Source organism: Bos grunniens, chromosome 6 (assembly GCF_055505025.1).
Source record: "Bos grunniens cultivar Pamir isolate PY7600 chromosome 6, Bosgru_T2T1.0, whole genome shotgun sequence".
NCBI lineage: Eukaryota > Metazoa > Chordata > Mammalia > Artiodactyla > Bovidae > Bos > Bos grunniens.
Genome location: NC_141170.1, coordinates 96,643,062 through 96,666,738, shown reverse-complemented (window position 1 = coordinate 96,666,738; position 23,677 = coordinate 96,643,062). Strand labels below are relative to the sequence as shown.

At 39.4% G+C, this 23,677-nt stretch overlaps 1 protein-coding gene across 11 annotated transcripts in view; it reads left to right on the top strand.

The window, feature by feature from the left end:
* SLC9B2 (solute carrier family 9 member B2) overlaps window positions 1-23,677 on the top strand; it is a 64,053-nt gene that overhangs the window by 15,318 nt on the left and 25,058 nt on the right. For 5 of the 11 annotated variants that reach the window (XM_086406874.1, XM_086406873.1, XM_086406872.1 and 2 more), the window contains 8 exons: window positions 729-863; window positions 1,518-1,695; window positions 6,292-6,462; window positions 13,618-13,760; window positions 14,606-14,733; window positions 17,142-17,317; window positions 20,919-21,025; window positions 22,901-23,050. In XM_086406874.1, the coding sequence (XP_086263000.1) occupies window positions 774-863; window positions 1,518-1,695; window positions 6,292-6,462; window positions 13,618-13,760; window positions 14,606-14,733; window positions 17,142-17,317; window positions 20,919-21,025; window positions 22,901-23,050 (1,143 nt within the window). In that variant the 5' untranslated portion in view covers window positions 729-773. Of the gene's footprint in view, window positions 1-728; window positions 864-1,192; window positions 1,325-1,517; window positions 1,696-6,291; window positions 6,463-13,617; window positions 13,761-14,605; window positions 14,734-17,141; window positions 17,318-20,918; window positions 21,026-22,900; window positions 23,051-23,677 lie in introns of those variants that run through there. The other 6 variants (XM_086406880.1, XM_086406879.1, XM_086406877.1 and 3 more) reach the window with 3 other exon arrangements.

Sequence of the window (23,677 nt, the reverse complement as noted above, 5' to 3'; positions counted from 1 at the left end):
GTTTTTCAGCCTATATAGCAGGGGAGGCCAAGGGAGAAGAGATTGAAGTGGGTGTTTCTGAAACCAATTACAGGTCTGCCCTATCAGTTTTTTTAGTTACTTCATATAAGTGATTTGGGGGAGGGGGTGTATTGTAAGTCTGTAGAGAATAAAAGATGCACTTTGGTAATATTTGCGTGATCCAAGTGACTATCAAGAGACTGTCCTACCACTTATCAGTGTCTAAAACATTGTGGCTGCTCCATCCTTGAGCTGTGTTTTTTGTTTTTGTTTTTTTTACTTTAATTTTGAAATAAGAACTAAGCAGGAACTAGTGACTATAGTTTCTCTGAATATGATGGAATCCATAGATTTCTCTTCGGTGCCTCATTTCCTCATGTCAGTATTGGAAAGCTACCTGCCCCTTTTCTGCTTCAAAATGACCCATTAGAGAGGAGAATATAACAGACATATCACTAAGATTATTTGAAGTACAACTCAGAAAGTAGGGTGGGAAAGAAATCATATAAAAATATGATGGTGAACAAGGGCTTTTTCAAGAAAGGTAAAAAGGTAAGAATTAGGAAAATATACTGTAATCCAAAAAAACAAAATTCAGTTGAAAGTTAAGAATAGTGTAACCTATTTTAGCCATTCTATTCATTTAAATTGCTCAAATTGCTGTTTAAATAATTTATTTAAATCTCAAATTGCTATTCTATACCTATACTCTTTCTCTTTCAAAACAGATCTTCTTCCTCTTCCCTATATCATCTTATTCTTAATTATAAATCATGAGGAATCAAGATAAAAGAGCTGCGCACAAAGATTCAGAACCATCCACAGAGGTGAATCACACAGCCTCCTCATACCAAGGAAGACAGGTATGATCAAATGTAAAACATCCCAACCATTTCCTTAAGGTGGGGACTGTATTTTTCCAAATCCTTGACAGAATTGTATTCTGTTCATTCTCTGTCACTCAGTTAACAATTCTCTCCATTCTTAAATCCCCAAACTGATGGTAGGTGTGATTACTAGTTTTCCCAGATAGTCAGCAGCTGGCCCTACATGGAGAGCCTGTGAGATACTTCATGTTCCCAGCCTAACCTCTAGAATGGTGCTGGTTTCTTCCACCTCTTTCTTTATTGCTTAAAATTCAAGTAAATGAATGAATGTGAATTTGTTTTCACCACAGATGATTGTCTCTTTTTTAATCACTCTGACATATTTAGTAGCTATTGCCTTGAGGTGTTGTTTTAAATAGGCTAATTTTTAAACCCGGTATTGAAAAACATAATGGAATTTTATGTGACTCAATAATGCTGCAAATATTGACTCAGAGGTAAGTACTCCTTGCATGGTTCTTGTTCCAAGCATTCACCAGTTGGCTAGTAATGAAGCTGTTTGTTTCTCCTGTAAAGTGTCAGCCTTGATTCTAGCAACGGAAATTTGATTTGTGATGTGATAGCTCAGTACTTATAGAAAGGTACAGTAAATACACAGTTGTAAGAATTGTTTAATTGCTTTAAACACAGCAGGAAACAGGTATGAACCTCAGAGGTATAGATGGAAATGAACCAACAGAAGGAAGTAACTTACTGAATAACAATGAAAAAATGCAAGGAACACCAGCTGAACCAAATCATTTGCAAAGACGAAGACAAATACACGCTTGCCCTCCACGTGGTTTACTGGCTAGAGTAATAACAAATGGTATGTACATGGTAAGGATGAATTCAGAACAAGAGGGTAAAAGATAAAGTTGTTATAATGATCGATTCCAAAATAATATGGCTTAAAGGACAAAAAGACGTTACTTCTCTCTCACATAAGAACTACACGGTGAATGATTTATAATTGTAGGTAACTCTGCTCCGTAGTCCTTCAGGGTCCCAGGCTGACAGGCTCTGCCACCTTCAACACAGGGCTTTCCAGAGCACCGCCGTCACCGCTGTTAAAGCTAGTAGGAAGAGGGAGAGATCAGAGATCAAACACATCTACCTTTTCTGTATCTGAGGAATTTCACAGGGTTATATAAGGCTTCCAATTGGAAAAATGATTGAGAAATCACTGACAAGCAGAAAAGCACTGCATAAATATTAGTTCTCATTACTGTTAAGTAATGCCAGTAGTGTTTGAGCAAACAGCTCAGTTTTTACTTCCAAATGAATTCATCATTTTTTTAAGTAAAGATCCTAGTTTCCAGTTCAGCTTATTGCTGCTCTTAAAATTTGGGGGGGTAGGGATTATCTTAGCACTATTTTGAATGCTGTTAGGGTTAGGATCTATTTGTCCTTTAGGAATGGATGTGGTTTTTGGAGGCATCTCAACATTATTCTATCAATTTGGTAAATAAATGGATGTCCAGATTCAGTAATGCTGTTTTTGTTCAAATAGAATGTGTGTGTGTGTATGTATATTATATGTATATTGGAGGGTGTGTAATATGGTAGGAAAAAGGAGAAGGGGATTGAAACTTGTCTATAAACACAAATTTAAAGACAGGTTCAAAAACTTCATTGAGTAATGACAGTGTCATTAGAGTAAATATATGGCTTCCCCCAATAAATATGTTGATCTCAAAGTATGTTTACTGAAAAATCAGACTCACTTCTTTATAGTTATACTTCATTTATGAGCTCTGAAAAACATTTTTATCATTCTCAACTAGGATAGTGGAAGCCAAGCATAATATGTTATATGATACTTCAGGCTCCAGTATGTTTTCAATGAAATTAGGTAAGTTTTTAAACTACCTTAAGGAAAAAAAACCTCAAAGTTTATCTAAAATTTGTAGAGAAAACTAGGTTCCAAAATATACACCGGTTGAGAAAGCAATAGATAATGTAATAATCTTTCTGTCCTTTTTAACTTTCTCTGTTTAAGTAATGGCACCCTTCTAGTTAAAATATTTAAGTCTCCAACAAGTCCCAAAGATAAAGTACAAAAAACATGGATTGCACTAAGGGCAGGGTATACATGAATGATGTGGTTTGGAGACGATTTTGTTTTTTTAAGATGAAGGGTTTGGAGGGCATCGTTGTTGTTTGTTTTCGTGGTTGTTTTGTTTTTTCAGCTGCGTGGTTTGCAGGGATCTTAGTTCCCTGACCAGGGATTGAACCCGGGCCACAGCAGTGAAAACGCCACGTCCTTACCACTGGATCTCCCGGGAATTCCCTTGGAGACTAATTTTTTTAAATTCTGTAATCATTATCTATAAAGCTGCTTGAGAAATGGGGACTCATGATATATAAACAACTCTCACTTGTGTTCTTGTGCTTCTGCTTCCATGGCTGACAAGACTGCTTTTGTCCCCCTATACACAAAGTATTCAGTACACAAAGTATTCTTCTTAAAGGAGTAAATCTTACCTGGGAAAATACTATTTTTCAAAATTATAGATAATAAATTATTAATTGAATGAAACATGATCCAGAGAAACCTTATGAATGTACATTTACTATGTATTTAGAACTTCATTATGAATATGAGAAAGGAAAAGGAAAATTATAGGTTTTTTAAAAAAAAGTAATATTAAAGTAAAAAATTCTTAATTCTACCTTTCTGAACTTAGTATAAAACTGGGTTTTTGCTATGATAAAATAAAATTTCAGTTCAGTTCAGTTCAGTCGCTCAGTCATGTCCTACTCTTTGCAACCCCATGAATCGCAGCACGCCAGGCCTCCCTGTCCATCACCAACTCCCAGAGTTCACTCAGACTCACATCCATCGAGTCGGTGATGCCATCTAGCCGTCTCATCCTCTGTCGTCCCCTTCTCCTCCTGCCCCCAATCCCACCCAGCATCAGAGTCTTTTCCAATGAGTCAACTCTTCGCATGAGGTGGCCAAAGTACTGGAGTTTCAGCTTTAACGTCATTCCTTCCAAAGAACACCCAGGACTGATCTCCTTTAGGATGGACTGGTTGGATCTCCTTGCAGTCCAAGGGACTCTCAAGAGTCTTCAACACCACAGTTCAAAAGCATCAATTCTTCAGCGCTCAGCTTTCTTCAGAGTCCAACTCTCACATCCATACATGACCACTGGAAAAACCATAGCCTTGACTAGATGGACCTTTGTTGGCAAAGTAATGTCTTTGCTTTTGAATATGCTATATAGATTGGTCACAACTTTTCTTCCAAGGAGTAAGCGTCTTTTAATTTCCTGGCTGCAGTCACCATCTGCAGTGATTTTGGAGCCAAAAAAATAAAGTCTGACACTGTTTCCACTGTTTCCCCATCTATTTCCCATGAAGTGATGGGACCAGATGCCATGATCTTCGTTTTCTGAATGTTGAGCTTTAAGCCAACTTTTTCACTCTCCACTTTCACTTTCACTTTCATCAAGAGACTCTAGTTCTTCTTCACTTTCTGACATAAGGGTGGTATCATTTGCATATCTGAGGTTATTGATATTTCTCCCAGCAGTCTTGATTCCAGCTTGTGCTTCATCCAGTCCAGCATTTCTCATGATGTACTCTGCATATAAGTTAAATAAGCAGGGTGACAATATACAGCCTTGACATACTCCTCTCCCAATTTGGAACCAGTCTGTTGTTCCATGTCCAGTTCTAACTGTTGCTTCTTGACCTGCATACACATCTCAGGAGGCAGATCAGGTGGTCTGGTATTCCCATATCTTTAACAATTTTCCAGAGTTTGTTGTGATCCACACAGTAAAAGGGTTTGGTGTAGTCAATAAAGCAGAAGTAGATGTTTTTCTGGAAGTCTGTTGCTTTCTCAGTGATCCAATGGATGTTGGCAATTTGATCTCTGAATTAGTTTATATGCAATGACAAATAGGTAATTGTGTTGCTGTAATATGGAGTTTGCATTTTTGTATATAATTTTTCCTGGCATATTAATATTTAACATGATTGAGCAATAACAGATTAAGTACAAAGTAAAAGATTAGGTATTACAATTATAAAGCTTTATTAAGTTTAAAGATAAAACATTTTTAAAAGCTGAACATCCTGTGCAAATTCCTTCTTTTCAGGCAGTTAGTTGTTCTCTTAGGGACTCAAACATTTAAACTTGCCATAATGTTAAGGTATCTAATGAGACCACATGTAGATGAAGAATTTGCTAACACTTACCCCAGTTAAAAAAAAATTAACAACAAACCATTTGATTAGTGGAAAAGACTACAGTCTGGGTCAGATTTTGGTGAAACTGCTCTCTATCTAGAGGAAATGCTTTCAAGATTCTACATCTTGAAATACCAAGTGTGATTCCAGCGTTTCAGTTGTTGGGTTTTTTTGGGTGTTTTTTTTTTTTTTTTGGCCAAGCCACACAGCATGTGGAATTTAGTTCACCAGCTAGGGATCAAACCCAGGACACTGCAGTGAAAGTGCCAAGGCCTAACCTCTGAACAGCCCAGAAATTCCCTGGTTCCAGGGTCTAAGTCTGCAATGAAGAGGTTGATTATGGGAGATACAAATATTAGTGGAGATATAACTGTGCTGGTACTTTTATTAGGATTGTTGTTTTCGTTAGTGCTTTGGTCACAAGTTTTGAGTTGTGAGTGGTCTGCCCTATTCTTTTTCCTGTGAGCCTTTCTGTTTTCAAAGTTCAATTTTGTAGAACACAGGGTTATCAAACAGGGAAACATATCTCACATTCTAATAGACATGCCTCTCCAAGAGGAAATACTTCAGGCAGCAAAATAATTGTCCAGATGAAAGGTTTGAGATGCCATAATGAATGATGATCAAAAAAAGGTAAGTATGTGGGTAATTCTAAACAGATATTGACTATAGAAAAGAAGCAATAATTAAACAATAAAGTTTAATTCAAAGCAGAACTTGAATACTAAAATACTGGAGTATGATTGTTCAGGTGTTCTCATGTTCCGTGAAGAGGATAAAGATAGCGACTGTTCTTCTTTTTTTATTAACTAGTGAATATTGATGGTAAAATTACAAGAAAAAATAAGGGAATTGTAAAATATCCAAAATAGTAGTTTCGTCTGACAGTGTGAAAAGAAGTGGGTGATAGGATTAAGAGGGGTGCATAGGTAGATTCAGAGTCACTGGTAATATCCTATTTTTTAAGACAGTTGATAATTGCCCAATTGTTTATTTTACTGATGTTTTTAAAAACTTACATGTGATTATAAATATTTGTATTATGTATTCATTTTCTTTTTTGGGGGGGATCCTCTGAATGTCTAAATGATTTATTTTTCAATTTGCATACATCATCCTTGTGTTGTAAAATTTTGTAGTTTTCATTTCTTATGATTGGATTATATTAAAACCTGCAGATGACAACTCATTGGTAGAAACTAGTTTTCCTGGTTTATTTCAGTTACCATGGTGATTCTTCTGTGGGCTGTGGTTTGGTCAGTTACTGGCAGTGAATGTCTTCCTGGAGGAAACTTGTTTGGAATTATAATGCTATTCTATTGTGCCATCATTGGAGGTAAACTTTTTGGACTCATTAAGTTACCTACGTTACCTCCACTGCCTCCTCTTCTGGGTAAGTGCTAAACACTTCCTGTTTTCTTCAGAGTAAATCATATTTTAAAAACAATAGCTTGGAAAGCTTTGGGAGATAAATATAAAATATTTTTGTATTTGCTGTACTAGAGCCAAAACAAAAGCCAGTTGTTACATTTTAAGATCAGTGAGCAGGTTGTTAAGAAGATTTTTAAATAGATTTTTATTGACTTATTTGTGTATTTTTTGGCCATGCCATTTGTGGGATCTTAATCTTCCAACCAGGGATTGAACCCAGATCCCAGAAGTGAAAGCACTGAGGCCTTAACCACCGGACTGCCAGGGAATTCCCTAAACAGCAATTTTTAAAAATTAAGTTATATGTAATTTAAATGAAATAGCTTACAATAAAAACAAGAGCAATACATACTCAAAACAGATCATTTCCTAATTATTTTACTAAATATTTCTCTTATGTATGCTCTTGAGATTATGGAAATAATATATTATGGTGTGCCTCTCACTGTCTTCCTAAATCCACATTCTTTGACACTGTGTTGGTAGCTTAACATCAACCATGGTGGAAGTATCTGTACAACAGAAATCAGCAAGTGCTAAAAATTAGGACTTAATATGTTATTAACATTCACATCATTGATAAATGAGTGATGTTCCAACATGCATTTTCATTGTTTCATTTTCATCTTATTCATTAACATAAACAAAACGATCAACCGATATTCCTGATGTCACTATACTCACTCATAAGTGATATAAGTGACTTCTTTGCTAAACCAGATAGTAGTCAAGCATTTATTTGTAATGTGATTTTGTCAATTCACGGTTGAACTGCAACCATAGTTGGTTATGAATATGGGATTCAACAATGAAAAACAATGAGAGCATTCTGTGAAAATCAATTGGCTACATAGAATTTAGGGCTTCCCGGATAGCTCAATTGGTAAAGAATCTGCCTGAAGTGCAAGAGCTGCTGCTGCTGCTGCTGCTGGTAAGTCGCCTCAGTTGTGTCCTACTCTGTGCGACCCCATAGAGGGCAGCCCACTAGGCTCCTCTGTCCCTGGGATTCTCCAGGCAAGAATACTGGAGTGGGTGAAGTGAAAGAGACCTAGGTTCAATTCCTGAGTTGGGAAGATCCCCTGGAGGAGGGCACAGCAACCCACTCCAGTATTCTTGCCTGGAGAATCCCATGGACAGAGGAGCCTGGTGGGCTACAGTCCATGGGGTCACAAAGAGTCAGACACAGTGATAACTGTTGTATATTTATAAACTATATTCTGTACATCCTTTATATCAGTAAAATTTATAACAAATATGTAAATATATACATATAAATACACTTCTTTGGAGATCTAATTATTAAGCATTTACCAGCATATTATTATGGCACCCCACTCCAGTACTCTTGCCTGGAAAATCCCATGGATGGGGGAGTCTGGTGGGCTGCAGTCCATGGGGTTGCAAAGAGTCAGACATGACTGAGCGACTTCACTTTGATTTTTCACTCTCATGCGTTGGAGAAGGAAATGGCAACCCACTCCAGTGTTCTTGCCTGGAGAATCCCAGGGACGGGGGAGCCTGGTGGGCTGCCACCTATCTCTGGGGTCACCTATCACAAAAGAGATTTTGTGTCCTTTTCTAACAGATACATAAATCACTTTTATTTAAAAATTGCATACCTTTTACACATACAGATATATTTGCACACATTTCCTGAGTCAAATTGTTTTCTGTTATTTTATGTTAGCGAGGACAATGAATATATTTGCTTTTGAATTTGTGGTCAGCAGCAGCACTTCAGTCATGTCTGACACTTTGTGACCCCATGGACTGTAGCCTACCAGGCTCCTCTGTCCATGGGGTTTCCCAGGCAAGAATACTGGAGTGGGTTACCATTTCCTCCTCCAGGGGATCTTCCTGACCCAGGGATCAAACCCATATCTCTTGCATCTCCTGCATTGCAGGCAGATTCTTTACCACTAGTGCCACCTGGGAAGCTCCTCTGTGATCAGCAGTTGAAGCTAAATATGAAAAGAACTAGAGTTATTTACATCTTTAGGAAAATTATCTATCACTTATCTTATTTTTGGCTGTGCTGGGCCTTCATCTGTGTGCAGGCTTTTCTCTAGTTGCGACAAGCAGGGCTACTCTCTAGTTGTGGTGCCTGGGCTTGTCATTGCAGTGGCGTCTTATGTTGCGAAGCATGGGCTCTAGGGCACCCAGATATCAGTAGTTGAGTTGCGGTTCCCAGGCTCTAGAACACAGGCTCAGTACTTGTGGCACCCAGGCTTAGCTACTCAGGCATGTGGGATCTCCCCAGATTCGGGATAGAACCTGTGTCTCCTGCACCGGCAGGCAGATTTTTTACCACTGAGCCACCAGGGAAGTCAGTTATTTACATCTTATCATGCACTATTTCTTAATATATTTTTCAATGTTAGGTAAAACTACAGGGTTTTTGCAGAGAAGGCAATGGCACCCCACTCCAGTACTCTTGCCTGGAAAATCGCATGGGTGGAGGAGCCTGGTGAGCTGCCGTCTATGGGGTTGCACAGAGTCAGACACGACTGAAGTGACTTAGCAGCACAGGGATTTTGTGTTTGGGTTTTTTTTTTTCTTCTTTTTTTGCTTAATTCATATTACTTATCATGAGTGCTTTTTATTCTCTGAAGTTTATTAACGGCATTGTTGTTAAAATGAATTGTTTCTAGATATGCCTGTGAAGTGAAAGTGAAAGTCACTCAGTCGTGTCCGACTCTTTGTGACCTTCCGTGGAATTCTCCAGGCCAGAATACTGGAGTGGGTAGCCTTTCCCTTATCCAGGGGATCTTCCCAACCTAGGGATTGAACCCAGATCTCCTACATTGCAGGTGGATTATTTGCCAGCTGAGCCACAAGGGAAGTCCAAGAAAACTGGAGTAGGTAGCCCATCCCTTCTCCAGGGCATCTTCCCGACCCAGTTTCAAACTGGGGTCTCCTGCATTACAGGCGGATTCTTTACCAACTGAGCTGTGAGAGAAGCCCTAGATATGCCTGTGTGCTATGATAAAAGGTTGGCCATCCATATCTTTTGTAAATAAGATATTACTGGAATGTACCCATGCTCATTCCTCTATGTATTGTCTGGCTGTATTCACACCCCAGTGCAGAGTTGAGAAGTGAGAGACCCTGTGGCCCACAAAATCTAAGATGTCTCTCATCTGATCTGCCCCTTGGCGGAAAGTGTTTGCTGCTAATATATCTAAATCAGTGTTTCTCAAACTTTATCATAGAAAAATGACCTTGGGACCTTCTTACAATGCAGCTTCTAATTAAGTAGATCTGAGGATGGGGTCTGAGATTTTGCATTTCTAATCAGTTGTTTAGAGACAGAGTTAGTCACTTCAGTCGTATCCAACTCTTTTGTGACCCTGTGGACTATAGCCAGCCAGGCTCCTCTGTCCATGGAATTCTCCAGGCAAAAATTTTGGAGTGGGTTGCCATTTCCTCCTGCAGGGGATCTTCCCGACCCAGGGATCAAACCTAGGTCTCCTGCTTCCCCACCAGAGAAGCCCAATAAGTTATCTTAGGTTTTTCAAATAGTCTAATAATCATAAGTTTTCAATCACATAGGAATCATTTCAGAAAGCTTTTTAAAAGCTGGTGCCCAAAGATTCTGAATTAATTGATGCGCTATATGCCCTGGGCATCAGAATTTTTAAAAGCTCCCCAAGTGATTCTAATATGCAACCTAAGTTGAGACTGCTGTTCCAGAATCCATGAAAAAGTGCTTTATACTTCATCTTTTTTTCCCCATTCTATGCCTGTTATTACAACAAAATATACCATGTAGCCAAGTGGTACATCCCTGGGCTTTAAGATCACGTGAAATCTCCTGGGGTAACTGAAACTATTCTCGAAGGTCACATATCTGATGTATCTTACCGTCCCTTTTTGCAGTGTTAATACTTGTAACAGAAAAAAGTTTACCAGTTCTTATTGTAGTAGTGTGTGCTCAGTCACTTCAGTTATGTCCAACTCTTTGCCATCCTATAAACTGTTACCTGTAAGGCTCCTCTGTCAGTGGGGTTTCTCCAGGCAAGAATACTGGAATGGCTTGCCATTTCCTCCCCCAGGGGATCTTCCCAACCCAGGGATCTAACCAACATCTCCTGCGTCTTCTGCATCCCAGGTGGATTCTTTACCACTAAGTGTCACTCAAATCACTATTGTAATAGGGTCAGGATCTGAAACTGGAACATTATCTGAATTCATAAAGGCTTGTTATGACAGAATGTGTATGCTAATTGCCCGTTCTATAGTTTCAAAAACTCATTGAAATAATTGCTAGAGGGACTTCCCTGGTGGTCCAGTGTCTAAGACTCTACGTTCCCAATTCAGGGGCCCAGGTTCAATCCCTGGTCAGGGAACTAGATCCAACGCGCTGCAACTAAAGATCCCACGTGCTGCAACTAATACCTAGCACGACCAAAATAAGTACATAAATAAATATTTTTTTAAAGACCTAAGGAAGAAATAATGGCTGGCAATGGGGGATGAAGGTGCATGTTTTGTTCCCAAAATGAACCTGAAGGGAATTTCCCTGGACCACTTTCCTTTGCCAGTGGTCTGTGCTGATGATTTTTATTTGAGTGTTCTTCTTCTTACCTGTAAGCCCACTTGGGCCTCTCCGTTGGTTGTGGAGGAAAGAGCACCTGTCTTAATAGAGGAATATTATTCTTTTTTATTCTTAAATGGAAATATTTTTAAATATGCAAGAGTTATCAATTCATGGCCAATCTTATTTCATCTACTTCCAAGATTTTTTGAAGCAAATTATTATTGAAAAAATTTCCATGATACAAATTAAGAAAAAAAAGAATAACAGTCCTCCATCAAAGGAGGTCTTCTTTCTTCCACAACCAAGGGAGAGGCCCACGTGGGCTTAAAGGCAAGAAGAGGACACCAGCCAAGTTGCTGTCAGGTGGTGCCAGCAACCCAGACCACTGGCAAAGGAAACTGAGTCCCGGGGAAACTTTCACTTTCATTTGGGGAACAAAAAATGCTCCCTTCTACCTTAATATTCCAAGAAAGCCTCATAACATTTTAGATTATTATTCTTTTTGATTTCAGGTGGTTACATGCTATCATAATTTAGGGCTGGTTTAGATCCACATTTTAAGTTTCAGTAAGGAATGATTGACATACTAATAAAATATATGGTTAGTGCAATATTTTGGACTTGATAATTCATCAGTATCCATAAATATTAAATATGCCTGTACCTTAGGGCTTAATATTTCCACTGCTAGAAATTATCCTGTGGATATATTTATACAAACCTACAAATATGTGAGCTCCATGTGGACAAGGACCATGTTGGTCTCACTCTACCCTGTATTATCAGGGCATCATAAAGGTTTGGCCCTTAATAAACACTTGATGTGTGAACTGTGCTCATTTCAGCAACGTTTGTAGTGAAAAATCTTTTAAGTTCATTAATTGGTCCCAAAATTATGGTACTTCCAATGAGATTCTTTTGCAACTATTAAAAAATAAAGCAAACACACACACACACATATACATAAACATATGCACGTGCACGCACACGTGTGTGTGTATATGTATGTGCACACCTCCGTAGGAATATGTCCAGGATATATTGTTAAATGAGGAAAAAATTATACAGTGGTATATAAATGTGCTTTTATTTGTGTCCAGCACACACACACACACACACACACAGGCATGCTTAAATAGGTATTGAAACTTTCTGAAAGTGGACAGAAAATCCTTAACAGTGGAAACAAACCTTTGAGGAATGAAGATCAAAAGTTGCAATTGAGGAAGGGCATATACTTGTCACTTTATCCTTGTCAGTAATTTTTAACTTTACCATAGGCATGTATTATTCTTATAATTATTCTTTTAAAAATAGTTATTGTGGGCCAGTTATTACTTTCACAAATTCTAGAAAGACCGTGACTGCAGAATTCAGAACTTAGAGACCTTCTTCCAGATGAAATGTCAGTAATGAAATATGCTTGGGAGGGGTGCTTCTTTACCTGTCTGCGTCAGGAGCAAGTCACAAAAAAGTACACTGGTGATTCTTTTCTGTTCTCATAGCTTATATTCAAAACATCCCAACACTCATAAATGTGTCCAGTCATTTAACGGGTGGTGCTTATAAGGGCACGGTGAGAAGAGGACAGTGCTGAAGAACAGAGGCTAGAGGCCTCACAGTATCTGCTGGAGAAGTATTTCCCTTTGTACGACACGTGGTATTGTCACTGAGGGCAGGATTCCCTCACAAACTACTCAGTCACACTCAGCTACCTGCCCTTCCCCAAATGCCACACTTCGTTTTCATACCTTGGAAGAAACTGCTTTCTCTTTCAGAGACTTTTCACCTCCTCAGTCTCTTGACCCCTTTCCCTCTCCTTGGGGCCCTTCTGACTCACCCCTTCCGTCTCAGCTCATACGGCACTTCCTCCTGCTTCTGCAAAATTCACTTTGTCAATTTGTCTTGCTCCCCTAGAGGCTGAAAGCTTGTTGAGGTGTGGTACCCAGTTTTTGTTCATTATTATATCTCTAACGCCTATTATAGTATCTGAAACACTGAAGGCATTTGGTGACTATTGAATGGCTCAGTGAAAAGAGAGTTACCACCTGACATGACAGAGCAGATCACATTTCATCAAAACTCACTCTACGCCTTTGCAGAGCAGGTTATGTGTTTTTTAATTAAATTATGTGAAGGTAAAATAGAATCCATGTAGGTATTTATTGATATTTCTGGTAACCTGACATAGCCAATAATTTCATAAGCTATTTGCTCTTTACACAGAGATGACTAAACTGGATGTTGTATTAAAAATTTTTTACATTTAGAATTTGATCACATTTTCCAAATACTGTATCCTGTTTCTCCCTTTCAGGTTCAGATTAGGAATTATTAATTATTCTAATCTGTTGTTTTAATATGCATATTAAAACCTTATATTAGCTCCTCTAATTGATTATATTATTTTCATTTTTTTAGTTAAAAGTTTAGCCTAATTTCACCTAACGAATAAGCAAAAAAGAAAGTATTGATATTACCTACCTAGGATTATAGGGTTGTCTCTTTAATAGCTAAAATGCCAAAACTTACTGCCTTTATTTGAAAACTAAAGAATTGTTGACCTCTCCATTCTAGGCATGCTGCTTGCTGGCTTTCTCATCAGAAATGTCCCTGTCATCAGTGATAACATACAGATCAAGCACAAGTGGTCTTCTGCTTTGAGAAGCATAGCCCTGTCTGTCATACTGGTCCGCGCTGGCCTTGGGCTTGATTCAAATGTACGAAGTACAGATTTCTAATTATTGACTAGGAATTTTGCTCCTTCACTACTGCCAGTATTTAGAATCACTGAGCTTTGGGAATGGGGGTGGATGCTACATGACATTCTCAGGGCAAGAAGAGAATCCATGCAGGACTGCTCCAGAAGATGTTGCCTATTCTTGCTTGGAGAAAAGTGGAGTTACTATGTGGCAACAACACCAAGAATAAAGATCCTCCACTTCTCTGACAGATATTGGCTGTAGTTATAGATGATGCTTGAGAGAGAGGAGATGTCATTTTTGGTGGGCAAAGCCTCATACAAGATTTTAGGGCTGAGTACGGCTCAGGAAACTGCCTTGTATATAGAATGAGTCTCAAGTATGGGTATTATTAATGCTTTTTACATGTATATTTTGATTGTGGGAATGAATATTTTGGGGGATAAAGGTTTTCACCCAAGCCTCATTTGGGGACCACAGATTATAAATAAAGCTAAACCTGAGAGGATTAAATCAGCTAGTGTGTGGATTATGAACACAGACACTGGAAGCAGCCTGCTTGGGTGCAAACCTAGATCCACAGCTCACTGATGTCATGATCTGAAGCCAAGCACTTTAATGTATGCCTTTTTGCATGAGTACATCTACAAAATGGGCATAATGATATTACCTGTGTCGTAGGGTGGCTGCTATGAGGAAGAGATAAGCTTTCTCTAAACACTTAGAACACAGGATGTTCTAAGCAGAACATTCCCAGAAAATGTGTGATGATCTGAGTACACATTAATTGCAAAAGCAATTAAGGTCATAATCTCTGCAGGTCTTTAGAGAATTATTTTAATATGTCTGTGTTTATATTTCAGGCCCTGAAGAAGTTGAAGGGTGTTTGTGTAAGGTTATCCTTGGGTCCTTGTCTCATAGAAGCGTGTACATCTGCTGTCCTGGCCTACTTCCTCATGGGTTTACCATGGCAGTGGGGATTCATGCTGGGGTAATTCATGATTTTTTTGTTGTTGTTGTATGAAAATATGCACAGACATTTTAGTGCTTTCACTGATTCCTTACAGGAGAACACATAATAGCATTTTCTTGAGGACATCAGAAAATACATCACTGATGTTCTTCAGTTCAGTTCAGTTCAGTCAGTAGTGTCTGATTCTTTGTGACCCCATGGACTGCAGCTCACCAGGCCTCCCTGTCCATCACCAACTCCCGGAGTTTACTGAAACTCATGTCCATTGAGTCAGTGATGCCAGCCAACCATCTCATCCTCTGTCGTCCCCTTCTCCTCCTGCCTTCAATCTTTGCCAGCATCAGGGTCTTTTCAAATGAGTCAGTTCTTCGCATCAGGTGGCCAGAGCATTGGAGTTTCAGCTTCAGCATCAGTCCTTCCAATGAATATTCAGGACTGATTTCCTTTAGGATGGACTGGTTGGATCTCCTTGCAGTCCAAGGGACTCTCAAGAGTCTTCTCCAACACCACAGTTCAAAAGCATCAATTCTTCAGCTGATGTTCTGCTGCTGCTAAGTCACTTCAGTCGTGTCCGATTCTGTGTGACCCCATAGACGTCAGCCCACCAGGCTCCCCCGTCCCTGGGATTCTCCAGGCAAGAACACTGGAGTGGGTTGCCATTTCCTTCTCCAATGCATGAAAGTGAAAAGTGAAAGTGAAGTCGCTCAGTCGTATCCGACTCTTAGCGACCCCATGGACTGCAGCCTACCAGGCTCCTCCATCCATGGGATATTCCAGGCAAAAGTACTGGAGTGGGGTGCCATTGCCTTCTCTGCAGCTGATGTTCTAGTATAATCTAAATATTAGCTTCAAAGTATAGTATGTGTAATAGTGTATGTCTAACTTTATGGGCTTCCCAAGTGACGCAAGTGGTGAAGAATCCACCTGTCGATGCAGAAGACGTGGGTTTGATCCCTGGATTGGGAAGATCCCCTGGAGAAGGAAATTCAGCAATCCACTCCAGTATTCTTGCCTGGAAAATTCTATGGACAGAGGAGCCTAGCAGGCTACAGTCCTTGGAGTCTCAAAGAGTCAGACACAACTGAGCACACATGCAGAAAGAGCAAAGGTGTCTCACTTTTGCAGTGATTATAATAAACTATTGAAGAAATCATGATCTTTACTGTGTGACTCCTTGTTAGTGAGAGACATGCGAGGTCTCATCTGAGAGTCTGTACAAAGAATAAAAAATACAGTAACAGTGATCAACATTCAGCATTGTTTTCCTCCTCCTTCTGTCACAAGACTGTTTTGATTATGTGGTTAAGAGCCATGAGAAGCAAATAAATATGAAAGTACTTAGTAAGAATTTAGTAGACAAGAAGTAAATTCTTACTTCTCAGGGTTACGACCCTGGAGCTACATGGCTTGGATTCAAATCCCAGCTCTGTGACTTTGCATTACACAAATAACTTCTTTGTCAAGTCATTTGGCCTCTTTGTGCCTCAATTTACCCATTTGCAAAAATGAAGATAATTATTGTAAGTATTTCATGGAGTTATTGTGAGAATTAATTTGCTTAATATATATAAAATGCTTAAAATACTGTTTGGCATGCAGTAAGCTCTCTCAAATGCTTTCTGCTGTTTCTACTGCTCCCATGATGAGTATCACAGTCAGTGTCATTACAGCCTTCTCCTTCTAATCTATTTTATTTTACATACAAAGTCCTAGAATGCCTAATTTTAGTGAGTTCCAATTCAAAAAGTCTGTGTTTTTCAGACCTCATACCATGAATGGTTTTTTGTTTTTCTTTTTTATTTTTATTTTTTTTTTAATAATTTGGAAGAGGCTGAGTTCGGGTCCGGGGGTTTCTTGCACTCGGTTTCCCCGCTCCTGGCCCCGAAGGGTGGCCGCACTACAAGATGCTCGGAGCTCGCTCTCCTGGGCGGCGCAGGAGTCGCCGGGACGCGGCGGCGGGACGCGGGCGGTGCCTCGGCTACTCAGTCGGACGAGGTCCCCCAGACGCTCCCGCTCGGCTCCGGAGTCGTGCACGAACTGCCCCCCGCCGCCTCCCCCGGACTTCCAGGGATTGGCCGACTAGCCCGACCAATGGAGGGCCGCCGCCTCCCGCGTCCTGTTTTTTTTTTTTTTTTTAAAAGATTCCTGGGGCATAACTCCAATAGGTCTTTTATAACACTCATAAATATATATTTTTAGGCAACCTAAGTAATTCCAATATAGATTATCCATAGCCACACTTTGAAAAAGTGTTCTGTGGAACTTGTATGTGTGCATATGTTTCTGGTTTGGTTCTTTGCTGCCATCTGAAAGGCTATAGTTTTCTAAAGTATAATCTTTAGAAGAGTAGTGGGCACTATAATTTTAATAACAACAGCAACGGTAGTAAGATACTGTCATAAATGCCTAAAGCACTGCCTGCTTAGTTTTGTTTTAGGTGCTGTGTCTCCAGCTGTTGTGGTGCCTTCGATGCTCCTTTTGCAGGAAGGAGGTTATGGTGTTGAGAAAGGCATCCCCACCTTACTCATGGCTGCTGGTAGCTTCGATGACATTCTGGCCATCACTGGCTTCAACACCTGCCTGGGCATGGCATTCTCCACAGGTACACCGATCCGTTCACAGCGTGCTGTTCTCTCGTGCTCTAAAGACATAGGTTATGATGTTACGAGCATGGCATCGTTGCTTGATAAAGGCAGCTTAGAAAAAGTCACCTCCCGAGGGTTAGTTCCATTCCTAAGACAGGACCAGTAGCTTCCTGTCTTTACTCTCTTCACCATCTAGACAGAAACTGCTCAAGCAGTCTTTTAAGTTCAGTAAGGGGAGATTCAAATTTTCAGAGTTTAAAGAAGGATTAGAACAGCTTTTGCTTGGAGCCTCTGGGAAAGTTCGGTCTTGGAGACCTCACACAAGGGATGAGGAGATTTTCAAGGAGCACAATGACAGAGAGCAAGCCAAGTGGAAGAAACAGCACTCTTCTAAAATAGGAACAGTTTTAACATTTTATGTGTAATAGCAGCAAATGATTTTAATGGGTATCTTTTTAATACTTAGTGTTTGATATGGACACATTATATTTTAAGTAGTAATAAAAAAAGAAGGCATTTTTTTCTCTCCCAGTATTTAAGACTTCACTCTCCTTTGGTGCCGCATAAATTTAAGTTCATTTTTTAATCCATGTCCAAGATTGGGAGATAAGATTTGTGGCAAAATGTATTTGTAGCTTAATTGTAATTATCTTCAGATTATCTCACAGGAACACACCTTAGAAGGTCATGGATTTTCAGGCTCTCCACCCTGCTGTAGTTATTGTCCCTTTTTTTTGTTGTTTGTTTGTTTGATTACATATGATTTCTGCCGATTACCTAGAACTTCATCTCTTCCTGTTGCCCCAAAGTTGTCAAATATATACACTCCCTGCCCTATGTCATGGGAACATTCATCTTGTCAAAACATGGCTTTCATAAGGTTACCTTCCTGTTTAAGAATCAATGAGGGGGACTTCCCTGGTGGCCCAGTGGTTAAGACTCCACTCTTCCAATGCAGGAGGTATGGGTTCAATCTCTAGTTGGAGAACTAAAAGCCCACAAGCTGTGTGGTGCAGCCAAAAGAAAAAAAAATACAACAAGGATTCCCACTTACCTATTAAGTCAGATCTATACTTTGTCTCTTTTCATTCTGCTGTACCTATCCAGAAGTATGTTCTCATTGTTTTCCTGGTATATACACCTTTAAAATAATGGTTGTCAGCCTCAGCTGCACACTAGTATTACCTGGGGAGTTTTTTAAAATACTCATGTTAGGTACCACCTTTAGGCCAATTAAATCAGAACCTCTGGGAATGGAAACCATGGCTTTAGAGTTTGCATTAGAATCCCAGGGGATAATAAAGAGCAGGGCAAGGAGAGCAATGAGGAGGGTCTGCAAGGCTGGGGGCTGTGGATAGCCTGAACAACCTTTGCAGTCAGCAATGCTGTGCCTCCTCAGCCGGGCTGCACGAAGTGTGGTCCTTAGGCCTTTTGAATGGAAACTCCCTGCAGTCTCTTCTACAATGTGGATCCCAAGCCTTGTCAGATTTACTAAATCAGAATTACCAGAGGCAGGACATAAGAAGTCTTTTTTTAAACAACCTTACTTTATCAGAGCCTGAGGAGGGCATGGCAACCCATTCCAGTACTCTTGCCTGAAGAATCCCATGGACAGAGGAGCCTGGCAGGCTACAGTCCATGGGGTCACAAAGACTCAGACATGACTGAAGTGACTTAGCATGCATGCACACACTATATCAGACACTGAAACTAATTGGTTCCTTTCTACACATTTATAGTAAATTGAAAATATATAGTGAATTATTTATCATATTAGCTCAAGGCTTGGGCTACTACCCCAGCTAGATGCTTGTGTCAGTCACACCATTACCTAACAGAGAGCTGTCCTGCTAAACAAAAATCACTACAGAGGTTAAGTTTTCTGTTTTGTTTTTTGGCTGCACCATGCGGCTTATGGGATCTTAGTTCCTGGACCGGGTATTGAACTCAGGCCCTCAGCAAATAAAGTGCAGAGTTTTAACCACTGTACCACCATGGAATTCTCTCTCTCTCTCTCTCTTTTCTTTTAATAAGAGATGATTAAAGCTGTAGAGGAGGAAAAGATGTTCCCCCTCTACTGATCCTGGGTTCATTGACTGGGACCCAGTAAATCAGACTGACCAAAGACAGATTAACAAGAGAAACGCAGTTTATTAGCCTGTGCGTCACGCTTACACACAGGAGTAGATGGTGCTGAGTAACTTGGGATGGTTAGAATTGGGGTTTCTATAGCATCTTAGCAAACAACAATAATTTTGTAGAGAAATGCAAGATAAAGGAAAAGGACTTTGAGCTTTTAGAGGCAACAAATTGTGAAAAGGCAAATACATGAGCAAACTATGGTTAGATAAGGGCTGATTTAGCAGTTTGTTATGTAGATTCCTCTGGTGCTGTCCCTGGGCTGATTAGGGTTCCCAGTTGCCTTGGTGGTTAACTTCTGTCTCTCCTGATAGAGAGGCGAGAGGGACAGCTTTACACATTCATATCCTGCTTTTAAAAGCAAATAGAGAGAAGGCAGAGAACTTAACTTGTATCTGATTCTTCCCAGTTGCCTTCAGCTCAAAATAATCATTATGCCAAAGTGACATACTTCGGGGTGACATATTCTGTACCTGAAACTACAATAATAAGAAACCACATAACTGGGTACACATTTCCTTAGGACAGTATGTGAGAAGGGCTTTATATGTTGAGCAGTTTTAGTATAATTTTCTGCACAATGTGCTAGCAAAGATTTTTTTTAAGTTTCCTAAACCCTGTTTGCTATGGGGGAAAATATAGTTTACTTACCTCTATATTATGTTATTTCAAAGAGCCTAAGCAACAAAGGCTCTTCCAAGAGCAGTTTCAAAAATAATTTATTTTCAGATTTACTCTTAGAAATAATATTTGAGAAGGGGTAAGTCCCCTACACTCACTGTAGTAAGAAAAGATGTTTTACTTTAATTGCCAGCGTCTTAACGTTACCATGGGGCCTTCCCTGGTGGCTCAGATGGTAGAGTCTGTCTACAATGTAGGAAACCCCAGTTAGATCCCTAGGCCAGGGAAGATCTCCTGGAGAAGGAAATGGCAACCCATTCCAGCATTTTTGCCTGGAAAATCCCACGGATAGAGGAGCCTGGCAGCCTACAGTCCATGGGGTCGCAAAGAGTCAGACAAAACTAACTAATAATTTTTATGTTACTATATTCTATACATATTAGAGCTACTAAAATCAATGTACATTTATTATTAAAATATCAAGCTCTTAAATGGAAGTTTAAATACTAGATCTGTCACAGCCTATGCATATAATACAATATAACAAAGCCCTGATTCATGAATTTTATCTTTCATGTTTTCTTAGTAAATAATAAGTTAAGTAAATTTATACTGAAGTAAGCATAGACAAAGGTGCACAACTCATAACTTATGCCCGTTTTAAAATCGATCTCCAGTAATATGCATACTTTCCTTAACATAGGCCCATTTAATTAGACACTTAAAGAATGCGGAGAGCAGGAAATATCTGTAAATTTTTCCTTGTATGTAGTTACATGCTTTATGTTAATGATTAAACTCTGTGTGTTTATGGATTTAGAATTCTGGCTGAAGTTTTTCTTTTTACGTGTTTTTAAGGCTCCACAGTTTTTAATGTTCTCAAAGGCGTTTTGGAGGTGATCATTGGTGTGGTGACTGGGTTGGTTCTTGGATTTTTTATTCAGTATTTTCCGAGCAGTGACCAGGTAAGAAATAATCTGTGAGCACGTTGTGCTGTAAAATGTCATTAGAGAAGCATTCTAGAATACCTTCCTGAAAGCTGATGTGAAGTATGTGATTTAGAAATGGTTCACTATTTTAACTCTGCTCATTGCAATATCAGTGCTGTCCATGTTGAAGAGGGTTAGATGTGTAAGGCTTGTAAGACAGTCCTGGAATTTTTCTCTCCAACTTATATTCTGTATGCTTCAAATTCTACTGCAAAACAAATAATACCAGTTCTAAAATACTATAATACATATCTTTGTATTTACTTTAATTTTATTATTTAATTTTATTATTATTCATGATACTTAGCTAAATTAAGATATAAAATGGCTTTGGGGGCCTCTTTTTTAATATCAAAATACCTTAGATTCTAAAACTATCAAATAGACCTAACATCTCATCATAATATAGTCCAGTGTTTCTCACCAAAGGTATCAAAGTTCCTTACTGTACACCATGATTTCTTAATAGTAGCAAAGATTTTGTTTCCTTTACTCTCCTAAGTCTCTTAGAATAGATAAAGGTTAAAAGTCTTTTTTCCCCACAAGTACTGGCATTATTTTGAGATTTCAGAGCATTTTGAATAGAATTAGAAACTTACCTAAACTAGAACTTGAAGTAAGAACATCAAAACTATCATTACTAGAATGTATGTTGGTTTGAATTTTTACTGTGTTCCAAAAAACTCCATTTGAAATTGTCTGTAAAAGATTTTACGAGTGAATAAAGGAAAATTGTAGAATTTTCTAATTAAATAATAAAATAAGGTGAAAATAATAGCTTACTTACTGTGTATAAAGTGGTCTGGTGTGTACAATAAAGTGCCATGTGTTCAATCTAGCAGCCACTAGCTATACATGACCACCACAGACATAGAGCAGGCTGGGATATGTGTCTACATACAGCGGATTCACTTTGTTGTACAGCAGAAATTAACACAACCTTGTAAAGCAATTATACTCCAGTAATAAAGTTAAAAAAAAAAAAAGAACACTACTGCAGACAATGTAGATACAGAAATTCCCATCGTCACCGAATGTTCTGTTGTAAAGTGCTGATCTAGGGCACTCCATACAATAACTCATGAAACGAGTACTAATAATATGACCATTTTACCGATGAGGACATTGAGGCTTAAAGATGAGGGACTTAAGCAAGGTCACACAGCTAGAAAGCAGTGGAGCTGGGAATGAACCAGGTGACCCACCGCCAGAGCCCGCATGCCTCCAAGCCAGGCACTTCTAGAAGCCTGCCTGCCTTCTAAAGTGATCAAGTTTAAAAGACCGAACAGGGAAAAGTGAAAGGAAAGAGGTACACATTTCTAAGACTTTAAAAATCAACAACAAAAAAACTACTCTCACTTTACAGACTTTTAAGCATCAAATTAAAGAGTGAACGGAGAGCCTAAAAATCATAGAGATGGCATATCTTTAGCCTTCACAGAATCCCTGTGATGTAATGTGATGCTTTTTGGGAAAGAGGAAGAAAATCTTGGAGAGTTTAAGTAACATGGCCAGCCACGCACACCAGTGGTGCCAAAGCTAAAATTTTAACCCCGGACTCTCTGTCCCCAAAGCCCTTGTGCTTTTTTCTGCTGTTGCATTTAGCCCTGAGAAGTTCTGCTTTGATAACTGCAGAGAAGGATAGCTGGTATTCCTGGGAGAGGAACCTACATTTACACATGTGCTGACTCTACTTTTACTAAGGAAAAGAAAGTAAATATTATGTCACACACTTAATGTGCTCAGACACAGACATATTTATTTTCTACTAAGTCCTCAATATGGAAAAATCAATAACTAGAAATCAGTTGCATGAAATAACTGAGCTAACCACCCTTTTTCCTCCTCTAGGACAAGCTTGTGTGGAAGAGAGCATTCCTGGTCTTGGGGCTCTCTGTGCTGGCTGTGTTCAGCAGCACATATTTTGGTTTCCCTGGCTCAGGAGGATTGTGCACGCTGGTCACAGCTTTCCTTGCGGGCAGAGGATGGGCCAGCACAAAGGTGAATTCATCTTAAGCTCTTCTGATCACAACTACTTTCTGATCAGATTAATTTTTCTTTCCAGATATGTTCTTACCATCAAATTAATGAAATTGCTTAGTCATAAAAGCTAGTTTCTATGCATTTGTAAACGTGTACCTGAGTTCAGACATGCACATACTTTTCCCTTTACATACAAAGCTGTAACTTAATGTCTTTACTTAAAACACATATACTTACTTAAAACATCAGATCAGATCAGATCAGTCGCTCAGTCGTGTCCGACTCTTTCCAACCCCATGAATTGCAGCACGCCAGGCCTCCCTGTCCATCACCAACTCCCGGAGTTCACTCAGACTCACGTCCATCGAGTCAGTGATGCCATCCAGCCATCTCATCCTCTGTCAACCCCTTCTCCTCCTGCCCCCAATCCTTCCAGCATCAGAGTCTTTTCCAATGAGTCAACTCTTCGCATGAGGTGGCCAAAGTACTGGAGTTTCAGCTTCAGCATCATTCCTTCCCATGAACACCCAGGGCTGATCTCCTTCAGAATGGACTGGTTGGATCTCCTTGCAGTCCAAGGGACTCTCAAGAGTCTTCTCCAACATCACACTTCAAAAGCATCAATTCTTCGGCGCTCAGCCTTCT